Below are 13,068 nucleotides of genomic sequence, written 5' to 3'. Positions count from 1 at the left end.
CACCCACGTAAGATAAAATAGGTCCAATTCCCACCCTAGAGAAAACTGTCCTCCACTCATCCCCCATTTTACATTCTCTTCTAACATATTTTCTGAAGAAATGCCAACAGAGAAACATCATGCTTGTCCTAATACTGAATGCGGGGCTACATTCAAGAGAAGAGACCATCTGACGCGACATCTGCTCAACCATAAAGCCGATAAGCTCAGGTGCCCCAGATGCGATGGTGAATTCTCCAGACCTGATCTGCTAAGTAAGTACTGGGCAACTGAATACAAATTGCTCTGTTACTGACTCTTCAATAGAGCGTCACATTAGAAGACATGAACAAAAAGATAAGGAGGCTGGAGGAATTGGGTTGGGTGATCTTATAATCCGAAGAAAGTCATGGACGCCTAAGCTAGGTTATTCTGCTGGTCGAAGAAGGCGCAACATGTCGGTAAATGACTCAGGATTAGAAGACAAAAGTGTTCGAAAACCTTTTGAGGTTCCGCATCTCCGAAAAACCAACCACGTCATTCCAGATATTCCCAATGAACTAAACTCGGCGTCAATCGCAGACTCTCATATTGACAAAGTTGATACTATAGATGGCGGCACAAATGTTGCATCCGTGCAGGCCACAGATACTCTCTCAGGAATTCCTGGTATTTCTGAAGAAACAGCCACTGAGGAATCGCCAGATTATACTATTTCTCATAATTTCACCGTCAACAGCAAGTATGACCCTGATCTGCAGGACAGATCAACAGCCTCGGAAGGAAGCTTCGCCAAACATCCGTTTGTTGGTTCAAATGATTTCATGGCTGATTTTGGCAAGCCGTTTGCAACGCTTAGAGATTATTCTTGGATATTTGAGAATCTAGACGACTTGTCCCTCCCCAACCATGAGTTGAGTGATAAAGCTTCTTCCACGAGTTCTAGCGGTCAGGATTTCCTCTTCGCCACAAAAAAACTGTCTCCTGAAGTTGCTAACAAGTACAACTTTGAGTCTCTAGACCAGTTAGAACAGATTCTGCCTCAAATTACTGAAGAAGACAGGTTGAGGTTACTGGATTTTGTTGCTTCCACCACCTCAAGACACTCTATTGAAGACGGGTTTGACGGGAATAGCGAGTTTTTTCGTCTGGAATTCTTGCAAGAATTCCTGGAACTTTACTTCACTAAAGTTAACATCACATACCCGATAATACACTGCTCTAGCTTTGATCCTCATCAAACTCACAGCTTATTGTTGATAGTCATGATAACACTGGGAGCAACGTACAGCACCAAGGCAGCCCATCGTGCTGCCGTGGAGATCCATGATTTGATTCGTGGGTCACTTTTCAGTTCGCCTCATTTCAGTGCAACACCCGAGCTTTGGGTCCTCCAGGCTCTTTTGTTGATTGAGACGTTCGGAAGAAATAAAGGTGGAATGAGGCAGCACGAAGTATCCAACCTTTTTCATGGTGTTCTCATCAACATTCTCAGGAAATCTGACTGTCTTTCCACTGTTGGACCTGTATATTCTAAAAAGGAACAAGAAGGCCTAGATACTGAGAAATCCTGGAGAGAATGGATCGAGATTGAGTCAAAGAAAAGAGTTGCTTATTTCACTTTCCTCTGGGATGTTCAGCATGCTACCATTTTTGGCCAGACTTTGGGAATGTCCGCTTTTGAGATAAGAATACACCTACCTGCCGATCTAAATCTGTGGAACGCTCCCTCAAGTACCGAATGGTTGAAGTTTAGGAAGTCTGAGGGCCAGCAGAGATTTTACTTGCCGACGTTGAAAAAATATCTCAATTGCTCGAGAGACTTACCTTCCATCAACCCTTTATCAAGGGTTCTTATTTTGCATGGCCTGATGAGCATAGCTTGGGACATGCAAAGAAAGGAACACACATCGTTGGGGTTGGAAGTTGATCCCTATGCGTGGAAGACTCTTATGGCCAAAGCATATGACTGTTGGAAGGAAGATTTTGAGAAGTTTTATAGCAGAGTTTCGCGAATGGTTGCCAATTCGTCATCAGAGAGGTTTCTGGTCAAGTTTGCAACTACTAACTCAGCTCTATATCATTCGGCCAACATTTTATTATGGTCCAATATGTTTACTCTCCAAATCTATGCCGGCGCAGAGCACATTTTTGGACGCAGAGTCACCCAACAGACCTACGATATGGCCAAAAAGGCAGTACTTCAATGGAGTCAGCAAATTGGCAAAACTGAGAAGGCAGTGATGCATGCCTTGCAGCTTTTAAGGGAGGGCTTTGTGAACCTGGATAGTTGGGAGGTCGACGGTACCATGCATTATAACTGGTGCTTGTATATTGCAACTTTGACGTGTTGGTGTTATTTTGAGGCTCTGTCTGATAGCGGTATTGAACGGAAAATTTTGGGAGAGGCAAACCAGAACGATCCAATCGACACTGACTCTCTGGGATATCTGGTCGACGATTCGATCCATTATCCTGAAACGCCTCATGGCCGAGATGCAATGGGCAACTTTTTACTCCTTGTCACACATGAAACACCAGACAGATACCGGAATCTCAATTTAGATTCTACATGTGTTCTCCAAGAAATGGTCAGACATTTCAGAACAGCTAGATCGGGTGTGATTTACGAGGCGCTGGTCGTTCTCAGTAATATTCTTGCTCGCAAGGTGCCGAATACCGAGGATGTGAAGCAGGTTAATAAGTAATTAATAATATCGAAATGAGGTTTTGGATAAGTCTGCAAGGTGGCCACACATAGAATACCATACGTAGTATACCGTACGTAGATGCAAGATGATCATGCACCGTGGATAAAAAATGCAGCCCCGATGCAGTGGGTGGTGCCCCCACGCAAGATCAATTCCTTTCAAGCCTTACTCCATTCTGGTTACAGGTTTTCTGTAGATAGGAAGACCCATCACCTATATATGGAAGTTAACCCAATTTACCTGATTTTTATGAAACAGCATGGATGACTTTTCCAAGCGACATCGCTTATAAGTAGATGAAGGTCATCATAGTTGGAGCAGGTCTTGGAGGTCTAAGTGCTTCCATCTCCATATTATTGGCTGGTCATGAGGTTCTGGTTCTTGAGAGTGCAAATGAAATCAAAGAGGTTGGGGCAGGGATCCAGATATTGCCCAATGCTTCTCGAATCTTGATAGAGTATGGTTTGAGAAGCCAGCTAGAGGAAGTGGCCACTATGCCACAAAAGTGTTTTATGAATGGCTGGAAAGGTAAAAAACTCGCCGAATTGAATTTCCATGAGCAGGCCAAAAGAATGGGATCACCCTTCTGGGATTTCCACAGAGCGGACCTCCAGAGAATTATGCTCGAGAGAGCAAAAGAGCTGGGCGCCCAGATTCTCGTCAACTGTAGGGTGTGTTCGGTCAACTACAATATGGATGAAATGACTGTCTCAGCAACCACTGCCGGGGGCGATAGTTACACTGGCGATCTGCTGGTTGGGGCTGATGGCATAAATTCGAGACTTCGTGAGATCTTGGTTGGACATGCAGACCCACCAACACCAACAGGTGACTTGGCTTATCGTGTACTCTTGGACGGAGCAAAATTACTAGAACATCCCTCCTTGGCCGAGTTCATCGAAAATCCACAGGTTAACTACTGGTTAGGTCCTCAATGCCATTGTGTCAATTATGTTCTCAAAAAAGGAAAATTCTTCAACTTCGTGCTTCTATGTCCGGACGATGTCCCTGAGGGAATGAGCATTTGCGAAGGTAAGATTGATCAGGTGAAAAGCGTTTTCGCCAAATGGGATCCAAGGGTTGTAGATTTGCTGGATCTTGTTGAATCTTCTACTATCGATAAATGGAAATTATGCTATCGTGAGGGTATCAACAAATGGTACCACGAAAGCGGTATGTTCTGTCTGCTAGGTGATGCAGTTCATGCCACTCTTCCCTACCTAGCCTCTGGTGCAGGTATGGCTATTGAAGATGGAGCCGTGCTGGGTACTATCCTCGAAAGATTTTCAAGCAAATCTGATCTGAGAGAAAGCATGCGGCAGTACCAAAATAAAAGAAAGACGAGAACGGAAAAGATCGTTGCCCGTGGCAACCTGCAGCAGACGTTGTACCATCTCGATGATGGACCGGCCCAAGAAGAAAGAGATTTCATTCTCGGTCTCTCCGATCCGCCAGCAGGAGAAGCTTTTGTCTGGAGAGACAAGGAGATGGCGCCTTGGCTGTTGGGCTACAATGCTTTCAATGATGCAAAGATTTAGATGGAAATTTCATTTCAATAGACTCAAAATTTTATTGAATTCAGATTTGAATAAACCAACCTTAGATCATTACAGGACTATTCACTTCACGCTTTATTTCCTTAATTGACTCAGGCATTGCATAATTCAATTCTGACGGATCTTGCGTGGGGTGCAGATAATAATGCACGATGATAAGCATTCCTTGGGTGGGCATATTGCGTATACGGAAACCCACGTTGGTCGTACAAAATGGGGTTTCCGGGCAAATAAAAAAAAAGTTGATACGATTAAATAGTGAATATTTGGGTGGTATATATGCTGTTTTTGACTCGATCTCAAGCCAGTAACAGGTGATATAGACACGCCAGACTAATGACACTCAACCCAATCATCGAAACAGACGTCCTTATTGTGGGAGCCGGCCCAGCAGGTCTCATGCTCGCGTATGTAGTTCGACAAGACTTTGCATTTTATTGAAAGATATCCAACTAACGCCTCACAGTTGTACGCTTTGCAGGCTTGGAATAAAAACCAAGATCATTGATGAACGGCCCACAGAGACTTCTCAGGGCAAAGCTGACGGACTCCAGCCTAAAACTCTGGAAACATTTGACCAATTGGACCTCTTGAACAAGGTTTCCGATCTTGGGGTGAAGATATATGATATCACCTTTTGGAAACAGAAGGAAAGTGGTGAGTACTACAGGGCACAAAGAGAAGAGCATTTTCCCAGTGTTGTTGACCTGAGAAGACCATACATTCTTTTGACACACCAAGGTGTTGTTGAACGGATGTTCATGGATGACATACTCTTGAGAAATCTCAAAGTTGACAGGAACTGCAAATTTCAAAAATATCAAATCACCGATGGCCCTGAGAATTCAGTGTTGTCATCGCTCATTGTGGATGGTGGGGAGATTACGGTGAAGTCAAAATACGTTGTCGGAGCTGATGGTGCGCATTCACAAGTGCGGAAGTCAATGCCAAACTCCTGTATGATTGGAGAGAGTAGTGATAGTTGTTGGGGAGTGATTGACGGCGAGTTGGATACTAATTTTCCAGATATTTGGAATAAAGCAGTCATAAACTCAAACGAATACGGTTCTGTTCTTGGAATTCCAAGGGAGAGAAACCTGACCAGACTTTATATTGAACTTCAACGGGACCTTCATAATGATCTTACTGAGGAGAATAAAAAGATTGTTCAGGATGCCGCTCGCAAGGTGGTGGCCCCATTCAAACTGGAATGGAACACCGTTGAATGGTTCGGAATATACAAGGTTGGGCAAAGAGTGGCCAGCTCTTTCAACGATCAACTCAAAGTGTTCATTGTTGGTGATGCTTCACACACTCATTCACCCAAAGCAGCTCAAGGCATGAACGTTTCTATGCACGATAGCTGGAATCTCGGATGGAAACTGGCCCATGTTATCAGGGGTTACAGCAAAGAAGCTATTCTCGAGACTTATGAATTGGAAAGAAAGAAAATAGCGCAAGACCTCATTGACTTTGACAAAGAACATGCAAAAGCTTTCGATGTTGGTGATCAAATTGAGCTAGCAAAGAATTTTGCTAAGAATGTTAGGTTTATATCTGGACAAGGAGCCGAATATAACCTGAATATGATCAACCAAGAGTCAAACGTCAGTTCTGAGACCTTCGCCCCAGGAAAGCTACCAGTACCATCAAATGTGATCAGACTTGTGGATTCCAATCCAGTCAAATTAGAATCTGATATTCCTATTTTGGGCCAGTTCTCCACTTACTTCATTGTCAAAAAATTTGATGCAGCTGTTGAGTTCCTGGAAGCGTTCAGCGACTCAGCATTGAAGTCAAGCTCTTACTCAAAATTTCTAAGCAAGTCTTCCGACAAAGAAAGGAATGATTTCACTGAAAAGGACTTGATAAACAAAAAGAGATACACGCCAGTCTCTAAAATCTTGACTGTATCTCTGGTCACAACATCAACACTCGACGAGTTTGACTTATCTGCTCTGCCCTCATTCTTCAAGCCATACAGATGGTCAGTTTATCAAGAGGCTGAGAATGGTCCTTCAAAAAAGTGGCTACCTAAATTAGAGGATGACAGTACTGCAATTGTTATATTGCGCCCTGATGGTTACGTTTCGGCTATATCTGCGTTTGACAGAACGGTTGCAGGAGCAAAGAAGGCTTCACAATGGTATTCCGAGTACTTTTCCAAGTTTTAGTATTTATAAGCTTTACTAAATTAAAACTCAGATTATGAGGATAGACAGCCTTTTTGACTTTGTAAACTTGAGTAGAGTTATATAAAAACTTAAGCCGCTAATTCTGACTCGGCAAAAACGGGATAGTCAGTATATCCAGTGTTCGGTGGGTTGGAACCATAGAAGGTAGATCTATCATACTTCGATAGGGCCAAGTCTTTAGCGTAACGGTCCACCAGATCGGGGTTCGACAGGAAGCTTCTCCCAAAGGCAATAATGTCAGCTTTTCCAGCAGAAAGTTTTTCAATGGCATCCTCTTTGCTAAAACCACCTGCACGAATGAAGGCAATTCCCCTGGCTTTGAGAATGTTTCTGAAAGGGTCCAGTGAAAACTCTTGTCTTCTAATAACTTGATCCTCCAGTGACTTTAGCTTGTCCTCCTCAGAAAGTACCTCATCAAACCTAGGCTCAATCATATGAACATATGAGACGGTTTCCTTGAGGTCTGCAATCTTTTCGCAAATGTAAGCCCAGTTTTTATTTGGATCAGAGTCCTTGGTGTCCTGGTAAAAGTTATAAGGAGAAAGTCGAATTCCAGTTTTTGCCCCACCAACGGCTGCAATAACTGCCTCTAGAACTTGAAGAGGAAACTTGACTCTATTTTCAATGCTTCCGCCGTATTCGTCTTTTCTGGTGTTTACGTTATCGTGGAAGAATTGGTCCAAGAGATAGCCGTTAGCCCCATGAACTTCAACACCGTCGAAATTGGCATCGTTGATCGCGATTTTAGCAGCATCGACAAAATTTTGTATGATTTCCTCAAAATCTGATCCAAACATGGCCCTTGGAGGGGCATCTGCGTAGTCAACTCCGGGAACAAAAGATGGGCCCTTGATAGGAGTAGAGACGGCGGAGATTGGTTGTATACCGCCAATGAGCTGCGCGACAGTCGCTCTTCCAACGTGCCATAACTGGCAGTATATTTTGCCACCTTTCTTGTGAACGGCGTCTGTAACGCGTTTCCATCCAGCTATTTGCTCCGGTGTGAAAATACCTGCTGAACCAAGATAGCCGCAAGCAGTGGCCGAGATAGGGCATGCCTCGGTGAGCAAGAGGCCTCCTTCAGAGGCCCTTTGAGAATAGTATTCCACCATCAAGTCTCCAGGAATCCAGAAGTCCTTCAATTTCTCTCCTCTGAGTCTGGTGCATGGTGCCAGAGCAATTCTGTGGGAGAGATTAGTGCTTCCCAGCTTAAAGGCTTCAAAGAGCGGTGATGCTTCTGGCATGATTTCTAAATATGAAAGCTTGAAGATTTTTTTTCTGAGTCTCACGAGAAGTTAAACTAAGATGCAGCAAAACTTCTTTTTCTTTATTTCAAGGGGAAAGAAGAGAAAGCTCAAGTCACTCGTAATTTTTCATTTTGTAGTGGAGCTTATCGGTCTCTCTTACGTGGACTGCGCAATATCTCTAATAATTTTTCTGTCCCCACCTTATCGTGCATAATACGTGGGGGATGCTATCGATGTCCAGCACCCCTTGCAATATTATTACCCGCACAAGATAACGTTGTTAAACATTTTCGAATGTGCTTTAGATAGCCTTGACGTTGATGTAACCCATAAGTGCTCTGTATGTACTAGTATATATAAAGCCGAGGATGCTGAGGGCTACTAAAGGCGAATCTACGTCGGTATCTCCGTCTTCCTCAATCGACGCCGATAAGATGTCTTTGACCGATGAAAAACTTGTGGATAGCCATCTCGTTGCTGAGGTCGGCTCTGGATCTGAAACTGATCAAGAAATTTATATAGATCCGAAATTGGAGAGACAGTATGTTCGAACCTTCGATTTCAAACTTCTGCCCTTTCTTTCGCTCATGTATTTCTTCAACTCGATGGACCGTTCGAATCTTTCCAACGCCTACTCCAACGGTTTTGCAACGAACATGCACTTCAAAGGCCAAGAGTACTCGTTACTATTGCTGCTATACTATATTCCAAATGCTTTCTGTGATCCCTTTTGGAATATTTTGACGAAGAAGTTTGGCGCCAGATGGGTTCTGCCATCTCTGATGCTGGGATGGGGAGGATGTTCGATGATCGAAGCAGGATGCACCAATTTTGGTGGTATGCTCGTCGTTAGACTGCTTATTGGTGTTTTTGAAGCTGGGTTTTATGCAGGCGTTGTTTTCTACTTGACTCTGTTCTACACCAGAAGAGAGATCGCTTTCAGAATATCGCTATTCTTCGGCTCTGCTCTTATCTCTGGTGCGTTCACTGGTCTTTTGGCTTATGGTCTGTTCCACATCAAAAACGACGCCCTTTATGGTTGGCAATACCTTTTCATCATCGAAGGTGCTGCAACTGTTCTGATTTCCTTGATTGCCTATTTTTGGCTACCTTCAACCCCAAGTACTTGCAGGTGGCTCACACCAGAGCTGAAAGAGGTTGCAAGGCTTCGTCAACTCAAGAACAGCGTCAAAAAAGTCGACTCCTCGTTCTCCTGGGCTGATTGCAAGGCACGTGTCAAAACATGGCAGTGGTGGGTATACGCCTGTATATCATTTACCTATACCTTGCCATGGACCACTGCGTCGTTGTTCTTGACCCAGATCATTGGAAGGTTCGGGTTTTCCACCGTGAAGACCAATCTCTGGACCGTAGCTCCCAATTGCGTTGGCGTCTGTGTTCTTCTTGCAGTGTCTTTCTCTTCAGATAGAGCTCGTGAGAGATCTTACCATATCTGTTTCGCATTGACACTCTCTATCATTGGCCTGATCATCCTTGCTTCAGTGGACAGCTTCAAGCACAAAGGTGTGAGTTACTTTGCATGTTTTCTTTTGTGTTCCGGTGCCTACATCCCATCAGCATTGGTCCATTCATGGCACAATAACAACAACTTGAACGAGAGTTCTAAGGCGTTTGACACCGGTGTTTTTGTGGGTCTTGGTAACCTCTCGCCAATCATTGTCACTGCCACTTTCAGAACGACATATGCTCCAAAATACAACCCCACAATTATTGCAACATGTGTCTCCGCTGGTATTTGTTGGTTTTTGGTTATGTTTTTAGGAACATGGCAAAAGAAAGAGAATAAGAGAAGAAACGAGGCCCAGGGTATGAGCATCAGAGCTGACGATATCGACACGAGCAAGCTTTCAGGTTACGATGATCCAAATTGGAGATATTACAATTGATTTTTGCTCTGAGAGTTCTGTCTATCTGCTTATTGGTCGATTTCATAGCTTTTGGTTGTTATTTTTTTTAAAATCGTTCTATAATTACAAGATTTCAATATACGATATTGCTTCATTTCTAGATTTTTACAGATTTCTGCCCAAAATATTTCTTGAAATGTTTCAGGTGTAGCTTTGAATCTTTCTCTAGTTGATAACCTGTAGGCTTGATATAAGCAACAAAATACAATTTCAAACGATATATTTATAGCAGTGACTGTTCACTTCTGGCTTGCAGAACAAAAAGTTGAAAGAGAGACTACTGCCGGCCTGTGTGCAGGTTCAAGCTCCTTGGCAAAGCATTGCACTATCGACCGAGATAAATAGATAAAAGAACCGAATAATCCGGAATTAGATCAGATCTTCATTTATGCCCACGTCAAACTACGTCATATTTTTTTATGCTTTAGTGTAACTCTCACAGGCTGGTTATCTGGCTACCCCACCCTCAAGTCCCGCATCGCCTACACCTCCACCTCCACCTCCACGCTAGCTTATCAGCTGATACGAGATTCATTCGCCGGTAGTCCCCGTACTGAAAAATCATATTTAACGGCTACGAGCTAGTGGCTGCAAACACACCAATAGCCAAAAATATGCGCAATAACAATGACAAGAACTATGGAACTGCCCTCAATTGATATTTCGCCCATGTTTGGCGTTGATCAGGTAGCAATTGATCGGGTGGTCAAGGCGATCAGAGACGCCTGCCTTGATAAGGGATTTTTTCAAATTTTCAACCACGGAATAAGCCCACAATTGCAGGATGATGCCTTCAAGGCCAGCAAATGGTTTTTTGCCCTACCAAAGGAGGAAAAACTAAATCTTGACAAATGTGAGTGAATGTTTTCGAGAAAATAACGCTATTCAGTTCCGACTAACAGTCCTAGCCAAAAACTCTTACAACCGAGGCTACGAGAGTGTGGGATCCCAAATGTTTGAGGAAACTCAGAATCCAGACCTTAAAGAGGGCTTCTACGTGGGGAAAGAGATATCCAAGGATCATCCTCTGTTTGGCAAGATTAATTGTGGTCCGAATCTGTGGCCTTCAGTAGAGGGCTCAGACCATTTCCGGAGGGTATGCATGGAGTATCGTGAAAAGGTGTTCAACCTCTCCAAAATAGTGCTCAGAGCAATTGCACTTGGTTTGGGGACGGACGTTTCTTATTTCGACACTTTTACACAGGACGCAATTGCAATAATGCGGTTATTGCATTATCCTGCTCAAGAACAACTATCTGACAATGACCGAGGAATCGGAGCCCACACAGACTTTGGAGCATTGACCCTTCTTCTTCAGGGTGATGTGGGAGGTCTCCAAGTCTTAGACGATGTCAGTGGTGAGTGGATTGATGTTGCCCCTACTAAGGGAGCGTACGTAGTGAACCTGGGGGACATGATGCAGAGATGGTCCAACGACGTCTACCATTCGAACGTCCATAGAGTGTTGAATATCGTGGGTCAGGAGAGATACTCAATTCCACTTTTCTTGAATGGAAATCCAGATTGTTTGGTCAAATGCTTGCCTGGATGCGAGCTTCCAGGCGGTATAAGCAAGTATCCACCCATAACAGTTGAAGATTACGTTTCAGGCAAGTACGGAGACTCGTACAGCAAGGCGATGGCGTTTAAAAATAAGTACTAGAGCAAATAAAGAGGCTAGAACTAGACCAATTCCCCCAAAGTTGTACATCTATTTTCCAGCATGAATTTTCACTTTATGGCGAGATTCTTACCCCAGAGTCTGGCCCAAATCCACAATATCGTGTATATACCAAAACTATTTCAGGGCGGTGCGGGTTACCCTCAAAACTGACGAATTCAATTCTGCTTCCCAAAGCCTTGTTTTTCGATCAAAGATCTATCCAGATTTGCTACCTCTGCTTGTCCTAGCTAAAAATTGAGTATGTCCTCATCAGGTTTAGAGCTGAAGCCGGGGCCGTCCACTGCGAGATATCGTAGTCCTGTTTCGGAAGGGACTCGGAATTCGTCAATAGATCGGACGGAATTGGAGCTGCTCCTCATGAATGAGGTCCGTGCGGCAGTTGAGACCAGTGACGATGAGACTCTGGAAGAAAAGGTTCTGGAAAAGCTGGACGTCTTCCTGAAGAGTCTGGAAGCTAAACTCGACAGGTTCGAGAATTATTTCGTGAGAAATCCCAAGTTGCCTGACAACCGTGGAAACATCGAAGACCTTTACAAGGGCTTATTGTCCGTTAAAAGCTCACTACTCAAAGTGTCGAATCTGGAGAGTCTTTCAAGCGTATTTGACGATTATTATGGAAGTCTGCTTCCGTCCGGATTGAACACCCAAAATATCCACGAGAAGGCTCTGATGGGACTGCATTACCTGGATGCCAAAATGGACCAAGTGGAAAAAAGCCTCAACATAGGTCCAAGTCCAGCAGAGAAGCTGACCGGGCTCAAGACCAAAATTTACAACTACGAGACTGCTGTGCGTGTGGGGGCTGAGCGACTGCTGCACTGCTATGAACTTCCATTCCAATGGAGAGAAAACAAGTTCATCATCTATGGTTACAGGTTCAACCACAAACATGTCCATGCCGCAAAATCGTTCTGTGGACTTCACAATGAGACGACAAACATCTGGACTCACGTGCTGGGCGCGATTTTGGTGGGATATCTTGCATTGGTACACTTTCCTTCGACAACGGTCTATGCCAGGAGCACCACTCTTGATCTGTGCATTGTCTACCTGTTTTTCGGTGCTGCCATCAAGTGTCTTCTTTCGTCAATCATATGGCATACCTTTAATGGTATTGCCAATCTGGACCAGAGGCTGAGATTTGCGTGCGTTGACTATGCTGGAATTACGGTGTTAATCACCGCTTCTGTCATCACCACAGAACACTTGGCTCTGTACTACCATGTCATTCCCAGAACCATCTTCATCACCTTCTCCAGTCTTGCAGGTGTGTTTGGCGTTTGGTTCACGTGGTCTCCATACTTTGACAAGCCTGAGTGTCGTACGCTACGGATCCTTTTTTTCGTTTCGTTGGCAGGTCTGGGGTTTGCTTCGTTTGGATTCCTTTGCTACTTCAAGGGCGTGGGACATGCTACCCATTTCTACTCGCCAATACTGAAAAGTTTGGTTTGGTACGCAGTTGGTGTTTTGTTCTACGGTCTTCTCATTCCAGAGAGATGGAGATCGGACGTAGAGATTGAACAATTCGAGATCAACGAAGAGACTGTGAAGCAATTGGAAGAAGCCGGCACCCTTGATGACTACTTCAAGAAAAGTCCTAAGCACACCGAACATAGTTCAAAGTTTTTATCCCTTTGGTGGGTTGATTATATTCTGGCATCGCACAATATCTGGCATCTATTCGTCCTGGGCGGGATATTAGGCCATTATGCTGCAGTCTTAGACATGTCTGCGACTGTGGCCATGAACGAATGAGATAGGAACGTTT

General features: G+C 44.1%; 7 protein-coding genes across 7 annotated transcripts; 6 read left to right on the top strand and 1 right to left on the bottom strand.

Annotated features, from left to right (window-relative positions):
* Nucleotides 1–100: 100 nt before the first annotated feature.
* On the top strand, nucleotides 101–2,687 carry KUCA_T00001375001 (uncharacterized protein; the record flags this gene model as incomplete). The annotated part of the gene is made up of 2 exons (XM_022603546.1): nucleotides 101–254; nucleotides 307–2,687. The coding sequence occupies 2 exons, from the start codon at nucleotides 101–103 to the stop codon at nucleotides 2,685–2,687; spliced, it is 2,535 nt and encodes an 844-aa protein (XP_022457417.1).
* Nucleotides 2,688–2,986: 299 nt separating this feature from the next.
* On the top strand, nucleotides 2,987–4,228 carry KUCA_T00001374001 (uncharacterized protein; the record flags this gene model as incomplete). Its single annotated transcript, XM_022603545.1, has 1 exon — nucleotides 2,987–4,228. One exon carries the CDS (start codon nucleotides 2,987–2,989, stop codon nucleotides 4,226–4,228), a length of 1,242 nt encoding a protein of 413 aa, XP_022457416.1.
* A 354-nt stretch (nucleotides 4,229–4,582) lies between these two features.
* KUCA_T00001372001 (uncharacterized protein) lies at nucleotides 4,583–6,420 on the top strand (the record flags this gene model as incomplete). Its single annotated transcript, XM_022603544.1, has 2 exons — nucleotides 4,583–4,653; nucleotides 4,713–6,420. The coding sequence occupies 2 exons, from the start codon at nucleotides 4,583–4,585 to the stop codon at nucleotides 6,418–6,420; spliced, it is 1,779 nt and encodes a 592-aa protein (XP_022457415.1).
* An 89-nt stretch (nucleotides 6,421–6,509) lies between these two features.
* On the bottom strand, nucleotides 6,510–7,685 carry KUCA_T00001371001 (uncharacterized protein; the record flags this gene model as incomplete). The annotated part of the gene is made up of 1 exon (XM_022603543.1): nucleotides 6,510–7,685. The coding sequence occupies one exon, from the start codon at nucleotides 7,683–7,685 to the stop codon at nucleotides 6,510–6,512; it is 1,176 nt and encodes a 391-aa protein (XP_022457414.1).
* Nucleotides 7,686–8,056: 371 nt separating this feature from the next.
* Nucleotides 8,057–9,595, top strand: KUCA_T00001370001 (uncharacterized protein; the record flags this gene model as incomplete). The annotated part of the gene is made up of 1 exon (XM_022603542.1): nucleotides 8,057–9,595. One exon carries the CDS (start codon nucleotides 8,057–8,059, stop codon nucleotides 9,593–9,595), a length of 1,539 nt encoding a protein of 512 aa, XP_022457413.1.
* Nucleotides 9,596–10,243: 648 nt separating this feature from the next.
* On the top strand, nucleotides 10,244–11,279 carry KUCA_T00001369001 (uncharacterized protein; the record flags this gene model as incomplete). Its single annotated transcript, XM_022603541.1, has 2 exons — nucleotides 10,244–10,469; nucleotides 10,525–11,279. The coding sequence occupies 2 exons, from the start codon at nucleotides 10,244–10,246 to the stop codon at nucleotides 11,277–11,279; spliced, it is 981 nt and encodes a 326-aa protein (XP_022457412.1).
* A 261-nt stretch (nucleotides 11,280–11,540) lies between these two features.
* KUCA_T00001368001 (uncharacterized protein) lies at nucleotides 11,541–13,055 on the top strand (the record flags this gene model as incomplete). The annotated part of the gene is made up of 1 exon (XM_022603539.1): nucleotides 11,541–13,055. One exon carries the CDS (start codon nucleotides 11,541–11,543, stop codon nucleotides 13,053–13,055), a length of 1,515 nt encoding a protein of 504 aa, XP_022457411.1.
* Between the last annotated feature and the right edge of the window lie 13 nt (nucleotides 13,056–13,068).

This window comes from Kuraishia capsulata, genomic scaffold (genome assembly GCF_000576695.1).
Source record: "Kuraishia capsulata CBS 1993 genomic scaffold, Kuraishia_capsulata_scaffold_2, whole genome shotgun sequence".
NCBI lineage: Eukaryota > Fungi > Ascomycota > Pichiomycetes > Pichiales > Pichiaceae > Kuraishia > Kuraishia capsulata.
The sequence above is the reverse complement of the archived record's forward strand: the minus strand, read 5'-3'. Positions and strand labels throughout refer to the sequence as shown.